Source organism: Herpailurus yagouaroundi, unplaced genomic scaffold (genome assembly GCF_014898765.1).
Source record: "Herpailurus yagouaroundi ecotype Mexico unplaced genomic scaffold, PumYag 29, whole genome shotgun sequence".
In the NCBI taxonomy this organism is placed as follows: Eukaryota; Metazoa; Chordata; class Mammalia; order Carnivora; family Felidae; genus Herpailurus; species Herpailurus yagouaroundi.
Window position 1 is genome coordinate 59,297,512 of NW_024412377.1, and position 13,140 is coordinate 59,310,651.

The window sequence follows — 13,140 nt, forward strand, 5'->3', positions numbered from 1 at the left end:
GCCCACAAGGCAGATCAACGTCAACCAATTCCCCATCAGTTCCCATCGGGGGTAAGACATCAATGGAATGACAAAAACGAGGGTTAAGTAAGTCAGATCCTTAGCTGATTAATTTCTGGGATAATGAAAATGTCGAAGATTTCCTTTTGGAAAATTACATTAGGATGGTTCTTTTTCAATCCCTGCTGGCTGGCCCCAAGCTACCTCTCTTCCTAACCTTGCTACAGATGGTTCCTAACCCTTTGTCCACCTTTGTAGGAATTTTTCCCCTTCCACGTGGGACCATGGAAAAGAGGTGACCAGAACTGACTCGGAAGGTACCTGAAGGCTCTTGTCAAAAGCCCAGGACAATGGAAGGGCTCAGATCCCCACTCTTGGAATTTTACCCACCAGAAGTGCTGGCAGAGTTGAACTGGGCAGATTCTTCCAAAGTGCAGCCTTTCCTATCATGTTTGGGAGACTGAATTGAGCAGTATGATCCCAAATAGTAACATTGAAAGAAAAGTAATCACATTGATCATGAAACATGAGCCTGGACACTGCCAGGAGTATTCCTAATCCCCTTGATTGAGACGGAAAATTATTTTAATTACTTCCCATAATTCTGGTGAGTTGGGATAGCAATGACCTGGGGGAAGGTGGCCTCCAGTGGCCCTTCTCTCCTTCCTCGGCTCACCTGGAACACACCCTTTTGCCTTAGTTTCTGGTGAACGGAATGAGCTCTGGCTCTGATGCCAAATTGCCCAAATCTGGCATTGCCTCTCTGCTTTCCTACTCTGACTTTGGGCAGGGATTTAACTCTGGGCCTCAGTGCTCTGATCTGTAAAATGGGGATATTATTGGTGCCCCCTTTCCAGGGCTGTTGTAAGGACTGAAAGAATTCATGAGACAAGCTTGGCATAAGGCCCTGCAAACCATGAGCCACCACAGTGACGTCCGTGGTCATTACTGTCATGAGGATGCTAGGTCCACACTTCTGTCTCCTCTCAACCCATGGCCCTCCCCTGTACAAGGCTATCATTTCTAACTTAGACACCAAGGCATCAAGGCGCCTAGGTGGTTCCCGCATGTTCTGCAGTCTTTTGCCGCTGGAAACACCATATTCCATGTTGGCCAAACCACCTTCACAAAAGATAAGGTGAATGAATCCTAATGCCAATTTGTAAAAGGTGCCTTTTAGCCACAGGCGCTAAATTAAATTTCCAGCAAATCCTTTTAGAGAGGGTCACTGTTCATTTTCTATAAAATGTGGCTTTCTGAATTCAATATAAAAGCTTTCCTTTAGAAATCCCATTTATGACTTCCTTCCTCTCTCCTCTTCCCCCATCTCCCCTCTCAAGTCTCCCCCCACCCCCACCTTAATTACAGCAAAGGGGGATTAGTCAGCGCAAGTCTCTGGGGAGTTCTGTACAGAGCCGTCTCTGAAATTAAACTAAAGAGAAAGTGGCAGCAGGCACGAAGCAAAGAGAACAGATGAGATTGATTGATTGATCTGAACTCATCAGATGAGTGTTCAGGACCACAGGCAAGGATGACCACAGAAACAAGAGGAAACTCTTCCGCCCTCCTTTCCCACCCGACGCAGCCAAACAAAGCACCTGAGATCCAGACCTAGCTACCCCCGGCCCCCATCCCGTGGACCTGGCCCAGCTTCTGTTATTGCTACTCTTAGATTGACAGCAAGAGGGGCGGCTGAATCACAGAAGAGTAGCCACGGGAGCTGGACTCTGGCTTTCTCTGTAGGCGAGGGCCATTTTTCTTCTATTCAACCAACCTGTCTGGGGAAATGCAGGCCCTGTACCTGGACACTCGCTTTCAGCTTCTTGGCCAGGGGCCCTCGGCTCGCTCTCCTGAGGCTCATTTGTGGCATGCTGTGGACTTTGAAGAGGTCTTTGAAGACCCCATGGTTTCTCCTTAAAACTCCATGACTGCACCATCCCATTTTAAAGTGGAAGCAAAAGGGTAAATTTTCTTGGTTGAATTATGCTATCACACGAGGGATCGGAGGGAGAGACGGGGAGCAATGATGAACACCAGGCTCAGATTCTTCTTCATAATAACTAGCATTTGTTGAGTGCACACCATGACCGGGCCCTTTACATGCTAGTGCACTTCATTCTCACAACAACTGTGAGACAAGCATTTAATTCACTGTCCCTGCAGGGCAGAGAGACAAAGAAACTTGCCCAAAGTGGCAGACCTCACTTTTAAACTCGGGTCTGCTTCAGGTTCTCTGTACTGTCTCCTTACACAGTGCCTTCACTGGCTTCTGCTTCATTCTCCACCCCCGAGATAAGGTCACTTTCTCACTAATGCAGGGGTTCTCAAACCTTATGAGCATCAAAAGCTCCTGGAGGGCTTGTTAAAACCCAAAGGCTGGACCCACTCCCAGAGATTCTGATTCCATGGGTCTACAGTTCCAGGTGATGCTGGTGCTGCTGGTCCAGGGACCTAATTTTGGGAATAACTGTTCTAAGGATTTTTAAATCTCTGTGGATACCATGTTGTTCAGGAGCCATCGATTAGCTGGCTGCTTGGTACTTCTAGTCCAGATTTCTGGATAGAGCAGTTATAACAGTAACAGTCAGTACCATTTATTGTCTACTCCTCAGGCACTGCACATACCTCATCATCTCATCTGATCCTCACCACCGCCCCCATTTATAGAGGAGAGAACAGAGGTCCCAGAGCTCACAAAGGGTGCAGCAGGAATTGCCGCCCTTTGCCTTGGCCTTAAATGTATTTAGCTGAAAACTCTTGGGGGCTGGCTCTCTTCTATTACTGTAATACAAACACCAATGAGGTTCCACCAAGACAACCATCAATATGAACCTCTGGTGGAAAGACGAATGGAGTCCATTTGCAGAGAAACTCACAAAAGGGTTTCTGGCTGAGAGGAGAAAAGAACTTCCCAGGTAATAAGCAACTGCTCTTGGTATGGGGTGTTATGGGGAGATCTGCTTTCTGACTACACAGAAAAGGAAGGCTTGAGCCTACCCCCAAATTAAAGGTAAAGAATCAAGTTCCTGCATTCTAATATCAGAATACCATCAAGGGAGCAGGGGAGAGCGTGTTGGGTGTGGGCTGGGAGGATGGGGAGAAGCAGGGACTAGGACTCCTCCTCCTCCACTGGACATAGCGGGAAAACATAACCACAGCACTGTGATGGAACTGCCAATGGTACACGACATTAGCTAAGAAAATAGTAAGTCATTATGTCCCAGTTCTATATGTTTTGTGACACTAATAGACTTTCCATCAGGGTGAAGAACACAAGGACGAATCCCCATGTCCTAAGGCAAAGAGAAATGAATCTGTCCACTGTGGAATGGGGGTTCAGAGCCGTGGATGGCACTGTCACACTTCCCCCTCTTCTGTTGCTCCCCAACACCTCTTAGTTAACAGTAGAGAAAGGCGCTGTTTCCTCCAGGACCTATCTGCAGAGCAAGCAGCTCAGGGTGCAGCATGTAGGGCTGAGTGAGGCCAGTAGTACATGGGGGCAGAAGCAGCGATCTTTACTTACAGCGTTCGAATCTTCGGCATGTGGTTGAAGCTAGTGACCAGGATGCGGCTGATGTTGTTGTTGTTGAGTGTGCTGTGAAGGTAGAGGAAAAGGGAAATGGTTAACAAGGAAGTAACATGGGGGGAAGGCAGCACCAAGATGCTTCTAGAAGGTGGCGGGAGGAACAGGTGTGACTGCCAGAAGAATCATAAGTCAACAGCTATGGAGCAGCTGGAGATAAGAGGTCTGATCTCCAGATGACAAGAGGATCCCTGATTCCTTTATTTTTATTTTTATTTTTTATTTTTAATGTTTATTTATTTTTGAGAGAGAGAGACAGAACATGAGCAGAGGAGGGGCAGAGAGAGAGGGAGACACAGATCCAAAGCAAGCTCCAGGCTCTGAGCTGTCAGCACAGAGTCCGACGCAGGGCTCAAACTCACGAACTGTAAGATCATGACCTGAGCCAAAGTCAGATGCTTAATCAGGCTCCCTCCCCCCATTCCTTTTTTCAGGTGGCTCTTTCCTCCCCTCTGTTGTCCTTGCCATACTTATGGACCTACCCATCTGGAACCATAGTATCACTTCCTGAAATTCTACTACGTGCTGAGTGCCTCATTATGGCATCACTAATTCACACAACCACAGTGCCAGTTACATACGAGTATCCTCATTTTAGAAAGAAAAAAACATATACATATCATCTTTTTAGGAACACACATACCTACCAGGTGGGCGTTATCTTTGTGCTATAGATGGGGAAGCTGAGCAACGGAGGGGTTTTCCCAAGGACCCCTAGCTGCTAAGCGTGAGAGACGGGATGTGAATCTAGCACTATCTTGCTCCAATTTCCCTGCTCTGTCCATTGTACATGCTGCCTAATACAGGGTCTATGTGGACAGTTCATTGTTAGTGTTTTCTCAGTAGCTCACCTTGTCTTACTCTGCCATAGGCCCGCACTAGCCCAGAAAGAAGCCTTTCTTCGGAAACTAAGCAGACTCCTTTTGTCCTTGGTTCTTGGTAAACACATTGCCTTTCTCTTAAAATGACCTCCATCGTTTTCTGTCCTGTGCCTTACTATAGCCCCATGACTTGGTCCATACGTGTTTCAAATTGAGTCGGATATATCCTAGTTGCGTGATCTTAGGCAAATTATCAGCATCTCTTATCCACAGGTTATTCATTGGCAGGAGGCAGGTAATGGTACCTCACAGGTTGGTAAAAGGCTTAGTGTGGAGTATATACTCAGTAAATGGAGGCTACCAGTTTACCGATGTTGGTGGAGACAATGTATCCTGTCCTGGTCATTCCTGTTTCCCCCTACCTGGACCTCCATGGAAGCAAAAATACAGCTGCATTCAGCACAGTGGCCCCCAAACCCACTGCACCCCAGGGGTCTGTGTAGATTCCTTCTTCCCCCACCCCAGGCCACAGGAGGATTCCAGTGATCACACCCCCTTGCCCCAGGCTATCCCTCAATTCCCTAGGGCCTTATTAGCATTTGTTTGGCTCTTGGGCCAGAAGGAAATCTATTTACCTCAAGACACAGAACCTAGTACTTTTCCCTCCCCCCCTTCCCATATTTCCCATGTGTCCAGCACTATTTTAGGCACTTGGTAAAGAGCAAGGAGTAGACCACATTTGTGTTGCCTGCTTCTGCCTCCTCCATACTTTACCAATGCTCCAGTGCAGACACTTGGCATTTTATGAAGTTGAACCTAAGTAGTTGTTTTGTTTCATGTGGCCTAACTTTTCTGTGAAGTGTGCTAACCCATCCTGTCTCCACACACCCAGGAACCTTCTGAGTATCTTATCTGACAAGGCTGAAGAATCCATCACTCCACTTCCTTGGTAGGAAGCTTCCTGGAAGTAGGGACTATGCCTCGCTCCAGTCCTCCATAGGATTAGGAATGCCTCTGGGGTAGAAATCATGGCCTTTGTTTCCCTTTCTATCTGTCCCACAGTTCTAGGCTCCACTCTTGGGGCAATACCTAGTTATTAGGATCATTGACTCATTACCAGACTTTTTCTCTCAAAGGTAAAAAGCAAGAAGCCTTTGCAGAAAAGAGGCTTCCTTCCAACCATGCCCAGCCATTCACATCAGGTTGAGTTCACAGCCAGCCCTAATTTAGCTGAATACACAGTGCAGTTATATGCAGGGCTCGACTCTAACTGCATCCGGCAGTAGTCCGGCAGCAATGACTTATTAATGTATTACTACACTGATATTTAAATGTGAGCTGTAATGAGGGCTATAAAACATTTACGATAATAGCAATTATTCCAGAACCAAAATGACTAAACACAGTATTCAGACTTTCATGATTTGCTGCGTGCGGCTGGCCAGCCCAGGAATGTCAGAGGGCTGGTCACCTCTTGGATGCTGATCTCCATTGTAGTTACAGTTTTTGTTTCCCTAATAAACACAGATTTATTTGACCTCCAGTCTTGGTGGCCTTTGCCCATGTATGGAGCACAGTGCTCTATCTGGTTCTCGCATCCCTAAGTAGCTGGCCTTCAATGGAAGTGGTGTGGTCATAACCCCAACATGATGGGCAGGGTTGGGGGAGCATGCGTGTGGAAGGCAGAGACCTGGTTCAGATTCTGGCTCTGCCACTTATAGCCTGTGCAACCACGAGGAAGTTTTCTTAATCTCATTAGGTTTCCTCCTTTGTAACACAGAGATAATAATAGCACCAATCTCACAGAGCGTTAGTGGCGATTAAATAAGATGATACTAATAATTGCCAACATGGACTGAGAGCTAATGTATGCCAGGCAGGAACTGAGCTGAGGGTTCTGCATGTACCATCTCAGTTAATTGCTCCAAACAGCCTATGAGGAAGGCATTTTTGTTATCACCTCTGTTTCATGGATGAAGCAAGTGGTAGGACCAGGATATGAATCCAAACTAGCCTGACTCCAGGAATGATGCCTGGATTTGTTGCTTACCGCTAGGATAACAGATTGCTAAAGTTTAGTGGCGTAAACACAAATTTATTCTCTCACAGTTTGGAGGTCAGAAGTCTAACATGGGTTCGTGGGACCACGTTTCTTCTGGAGGCATCAGGAGGAGAATGTTTCAATGTCCTTTGCTACTTGTAGAGACCACCCACATTCTTTGGCCTGTGCTTCCCTTCCTTGCAGTACTCTGAGCTCCTGCTTCTGTGGCCACATCTCCCACTGTTCACTGTGATCCGTTCGTGTTATGAGGACCCTTGGGAGGACATTCAGAGCCCAAGTGATAATCCAGGATAACCTGCCCATCACAGGATCCTTATCTTAGTCACATCTCCCAAATCCCTTTTGCCATATAAGGTAACATTCCTAAATTCCTGGGATGAGGACAAGGACATTTTTTGGAGAGAGGGGCATTGTCCAGCTGACTACCACACCCTGAAACAAGGCATGGGAAGTGCACTTGTTACACACGGCCTGGCTCACATGCAATGCCCAGTAATGATCAGCTGTTATTTTAGCTTGGGTTTGTTAGTATTTTATAGTTTACAGTATGCTTTCACATTCTTGTCATTTGATGCTTGTAGAACCCTGAGGTTGGGATTCTTACCCCTACTGTATAGATGAGCAATTTTAAGCTATGAGAGGGACACCCAGGGTAGCACATCAGCTCCTGGAGGGTTCAGGAATTACTGTTCTCTTTTACATCACAGTTTCTCCCAGCTTGCCCACTGCCTCCTGTTTTCAGGGCAAGCTTATTACCCCACAATAGACATTCTCTGTCATGTCTACCCTGGCACCCAAAGTTAGAAAGAACTGCACAAGTGTCTCCTATTCTGTAAACTTCCTTGAAAATTAACCAACAGGAAAATAAATGTTTGGGTCTGACAATGCCCCCCATGCCTACTGCATGGCTGGCCCAGACTAGGCTATGGTGACCTCATCTCTTGTCTTTCTTACTTCCATCTCTTGGAGGGGTTCCGCCATTTCCATAGTCTAGTCTCAACCTCACTGCTCTGCTCCTTTGGACAGATTCTGAGAAAATACACTTTATCCCCAGTCACCCAGGTTGGAGGCTACTCCCAAATGAATGCTCTCAATTCAGCATTTTCCATCAGGTGTCAAGATCAAGCCAGGCTCAGATCAACTCTGTAAGACTTCAGTTCTGGTCTCCCCCTTTTGCACTGTCAGAGCTCCTGAATGGGCATTTGAGTCTAAACTAGAAATAAAGCCATTCCCTCCCCAATGCCCATGAGATCTAAAGACAGTCTGTCTACCTCCCATCTCTCTTTTATAAAACCCATTACCCCATTATACTATGTTTATATTGAGACTAAGTGTGGCCAGTATACTGAGTAGTCGCTCTTCTGTTTTGTCACAATCAGAACATAAATGTTTAATGAAAAAGGATCATTCTCCCTATTAAAATGATCCATGCGGACAATGCTAGTTTTAACAATGGCTCCCATTCTCTCTCAGTTGTGAGCACCAGGAGGAGGGCTTTAAACTTTTCTCCCCCAGGGCACTAAGGGATTAGTGAACTTATTGTTGCTCCTGTTGAGCCCAACTAGAACCCTGCTACCCTGAAAAAATGTGCTTGTGTTCCTCAGCTAAATACCAGGGCACTGTGGCAAGACAAGGGCTCCCAGTAATGAAGAATGTGTGAGAAGCTGTGCACGTACTGGGATTGACGAACTACTGCCCACAGGTCAAACACCATCCAATACAGAATGTTTTTTGTAAATAAAGTTTTACCCACCTGTTTATGTATTGTCTATGGCTGCTTCCGTGTCACAACAGCCGAGGAGACACAACAGAGACCACAGGGCACAAAGCCTAAAATATTAACATCTGCCTTTTTATAGAAAATGTTTGCCGACCCTTGGCTCCTCTAGAACTGGGAAATTCCAGTCCTGCCTTTGTCAGTAATTAACTGTGATCTGCTGGCAAGTGGCATAACTGCTCTGTAAGAAGAGGGGATTAGGTCAGAGACTGTCAAAACTGGTAGGAAAGCCCAAGTAGCAACCGGGAGGGCTGGGAATCTAAAGCCGGTGGTCTAACTCTAGAATCCACACATATCTGGCCTGCACCACAGTCCCACCTGGAAGATGGCTCCCACTGCGTCCAGAACCTACAATGCTGTGATGAAATCGGAGCCAAGGAGAAGGCCCTGTTCAAGGGACAGGGCAGGTGTACCCAGATTGGGTTGGGTGTGGGATGAAAACTTGGGTAGTGGTTCTCCAAGTGTGGTCCTCAGACCTGCAGCATCACCTGGGAACTTGCTAGAGATGCGTATCTTCAGGCCCTACCTAGGCCCACTGAATCAGAAGCTCTGGGGGAGAGGGGGGTCCCAGCCATGTGCGTTTTAACAAACCCTCCAGAGGATTCTCATGCAAGCTCAAGTTTGAAAACCATTGAGCTAGAGGCATAGCTAAGAATAGAGCCTTTACCTAAGTGTAGAGGACAGAATATAGGCTATCTTCTTGCTGACTCTGGGACTTGAAAGCCTCTTTTGTGGAGGGCATGGTGCTTTTCTGCTTAGAAAGAGGCCCAGGCTCTGAAACAGTACACAGTCCTCCATGGAGGTAGCTGTAATCACCCTGGGAAAGCTCCAACTTGGCATCTGCTCCTGGCTCCCTACTGTTCTCTGCTGAGTGCTGGAGTGTGGCTCTCCTTCACATCCCTCAAGATAGCCATCTTTGATCTGGAGGAGCTAAGTCCAGATGTAGCCACACCACCCTGGCAACCTTAATAAGGCTGACATTTCCCTCTGTCTCCTCCGATTAGGCCATCGCTTTATCACCCTGTGCTTTCTTGGCTCTGGGTGTAATCTGCGTGTTGTGTGTCCATAACACTATGTAATTGGCTCTAATGCAGCAATATTATCTGTGAGCATGTATCACATAATTGCAAAACCAGGCATCCACAATAAGTGCCACTGCAGTTTCCCAGTATGCCAACCTTCCTGGGATACTCTTTGAGCCCCTCCTATTCCCCTTTGGGAATCCAAACTCCTTGGGCTAGATAAATCCTCTTGGAAGGCTGGCCTGTTTCCCTTGTCTCAAGGCAGGTTAATTGTTCCTTAAGTCTAGGTTCCCTCCTTAATAATCCCCAGGAAGGAGACTCTTGGTGAGTCATTGGCAGCCATGGCAGCAGAATATCTTTTTAAAGTGAGCTTGGAGATGCCCTGACTTGTACTTACAGACACCAGGTTCCCAATGGCCAGCACTCTAGGCCCTGAAGATACCACTTCTCCAACAGTGCCTATATTGAATTTACAGGGGCAAACACAAACCAAAGTAGGCAGCATCATTTTCTGAAGAGCAGCCGAGTGCAAATAGTGTGGCTAGACCCTGTAGGAAGTATCTAAACTGCTGGCATGGGAATGAAAAGCACAGAGGGATTCTGGCAGCACCTCTGTGGTGGACCTCAAAGGGAGGGACTGAGGGCTCACTTCTCCCTCTCCCTTTTGCTGGCTCAGACAGGGAGGGGAGGAATGAAATTGAGGATGCTTTAGGTGCCTGCTTTCTTCTCTGGTTTACATGTCAAAGCAGGACTAGCCTGACCTGGTCTTGCTTAGTGGCTGCTGACTGGACAGCCATCATGGCACCAGGAATCAAGGCCTATTGCTGATGACCAGGCCCTTCCACATCCTCCTCAGTCCTGGGAATGTGAATGCTGCTGGCTGGCTCAGCCCACTAGGATGTGTGTAGGTGGTGTCTCTTTGTGAACTTGGCTGCAGGAGAACACATGCCAAATGCCCACTAAGTTTGAGAGAGGCATCCCCAAGCCTTTCCCCCAGCCCAGAATTGCTTCCCAACAGATTGACTCAGTCATTTCTGGTTGAAGCTTCTCTGCATGTCCCCCTCCCATCCAGGTTGAACTTGCCTTTCTCACCCAGCTGTGCACTGTTCTAATTTGGCTGGAAGCTCTAGGAAACTCCAGAAATCAGGAAGAATGTATAATGACACGCCCTTTGAGAAAACCTAAACTGAATATTATAGGTTCTTCCACGAACTCTGCCTTCTAATGAGTGAGACTAGTAAAGAATGCTGCTTTGGTGTGAGCTTGCCAAGAGCTCCCAGTAAAGATGTCAGTAATAGCAGTAACAATACTATTAAGTATTTGCTATGTGCTGGCACCAATCCTCAGGTAGTCATTTCCATTTTGGATCCTAAGAAATGAACTCACTTAGAGATGAACTTACTTAGAGATGAACTCTTCAAAGAGTTGAACTTAGAGATCGAACTCTGCCCTGATCACAGCTAGTAAGTTGTGGAGCCAATGTTCAAATACAGGCAAAAGGGACACCAGGGCCCTATATTTTTAACTGTTACACAAAACTGCCTCTTACAGGATCATCTGACAGATGCTGGCTGTCCAATTTCCATGTCTTTCCTAAGGCAGAGATGAGTCCTATAGGCTAGTGCTGGTCTCAGCCCTCACAGGCTTCCATGTGGCAGTGACTGTGGAGTTTGCCTCACTGCCAAGGCTGCTCAAAGACAACAGCATTACCTGACCCTCCTCTCGTCCTCAGAACAGAGAGCCCAGCATGGAGAGTGAGGGCAGTGGTAGAGCCTACACAGAAGAGAGAGAAATTGGGTCTTAAAGCCTCTGAGGTCAAGGTTTGGCTAACAAGTCTAATTGCTGCCAGAAGCCACCTTTACTGTTGGATCGGTGGACTGGAATTTTTAAGCACACCCCCGCAGAACTAAGAGTACAGGTCTGCTTCTTAAGCAAAGCTCATCTTTTGGCTATTTGCAGCAGGTAGTGAGTCTCTGAGGGCAGATGGGGCAGGAGGGATGAAGGGAGAGAGGAGAAAGGATGGTGGGAAGCCACCTCTCACATCACCTGCTCTCCGGGACTATCCTGGGTGCCGCCAATTACTGATTTCCTTGATCTCCCTGCGGACCGTTTAAATTAAAGCTCATAACCATTGTGTGGGCATATAATGAAAACAACTGATGCTGCACTGATTAGTCCATTACTCTCAACTGTTAGAAAACATAATGATCTCACAAGGGGCCTTATTCACTGACGTATAGCAGGCGAGCTCTCATTTGACACCTCAAATTAGCAGCCAAAGCAATAACAGCTGGGGTTTTTGTCTCAATATTTGTACCCGACTCTAAAGTGATTTGGCACCGGGTGAGCGTTATTTTTAAACACAGAGCTCTCACCGCCAAGTAACATTTTAAATGGTCTCCAGGTGTCATGTAAAACCTACAGAAATAAATAAAAACAATCAGCTGCCAATTTGAGCCTTTGATGGTACGGATTCCTTAACAAAAGGGCTTGTCTTTGGTTCTTCCTTCATTATATATTCATATTGTGACAGGAAGAAACTCATCTCCTTCTACCCGGCAGAGCTTCAGTGTTAAAAGGAGGAAAGAAAAGATGACTCCAAAATAAATGTAAAAAGTGGAAGATCAAAAGGGAAACATGAATCTTCAAATTGTGCCAATCATCAGTCAGATGGCTGGTAGTGTAGGCATTCCTGATGCTCCAGTGTTTTACATCCCTTAATTCTGAAGATCTCCTTACCCAGTTTTTTTGAGATCATCACAGACACTGCCTAGTGGTGATTCAGAAGCATCCAACTGTCTCCCAATGACCGATTTAATTGTAAAATGTACTTAAACGACAACATGAATGAGGTGGCCTCTGCCGATCCTGTTTCATCATCCATAAGCTGGGAATCTGGACGATCAATCTTGTCTACTACATTATTTAGAAATCAGGAAGTTGCCAGTGTGCCAAGATGTCTGCAATGGACTGAGAATGGAAGAACGGCCTCCAACTTACATAACCGAACAGGTGAGTTTGCAGGCGACAGGGGGAGAAATGGACAATTTCCCCCTCAGCTGCATTTCAGCCTCTAAGAGGGGAAGAACAGGAAGTCTTGGAATGCCCACTGATGTGTGTGCAGTGAGAGGGCAGAGAACACGCCAGTGTTGCACCCTGTTGTATAGGCAGGGCTCAGCCCAGAGTCTGGCACACAGGACAACTCAATAAATATTTACTGCATGGATGGATGAGTTTTAGAATGTGCAGGGTCATGCTTTTGGCATCTTTTCATAAAAATAAATTTCTGCTCTGAACAGCCGCCTGGGCTGATCCAGGAGTACAAACTCAGTTGCCTGCAGGAGCCAGGCTTTTACATCTGAGTAAGTGGGTTGTATGGAGTCTGCAACAAACCCACCTCTGCCACATGGGACGGTTACTTCTTGTTTCAAAGGCTTGTCGCTATGCTGGAATGTGGGTGCAAGTGCTGCCACTTATTCCTTTTTTTTTTTTTCAAGAGAAAGCCAGACATCTAGAATTCTTTTATGAAGTCTCCTGTTTTTTTAATATTGGTGAATAGATCATCTTAGGTAACAAAAGTCACAAATGAGACATACCTTGGATTTGGATTACAAATGCCAGCTTTTAGTCTCTGAACCAAAAAGATCAATTTAACAATTTGAAATCAAATATATATACATATATATATATATATGTACACATACACACACACATATATACATATATACACACACACATATATATACATACACACATATTTAACACATACATATTACATATATCAAATATACATATCATATATATAACATACTTTGAGATATATATATATATATATATATATAGATATCTATATCTATATCTATATCTATATCTAT

The 13,140-nt window shown here is 46.0% G+C and overlaps 1 protein-coding gene across 1 annotated transcript in view; it reads right to left on the minus strand.

Annotated features, from left to right (window-relative positions):
• SLIT3 (slit guidance ligand 3) overlaps nucleotides 1–13,140 on the minus strand; it is a 595,338-nt gene that overhangs the window by 130,945 nt on the left and 451,253 nt on the right. The window contains exon 7 of the mRNA XM_040444444.1: nucleotides 3,524–3,595. Coding sequence (XP_040300378.1) covers nucleotides 3,524–3,595 — 72 coding nt within the window. The remainder of the gene's footprint in view (nucleotides 1–3,523; nucleotides 3,596–13,140) is intronic.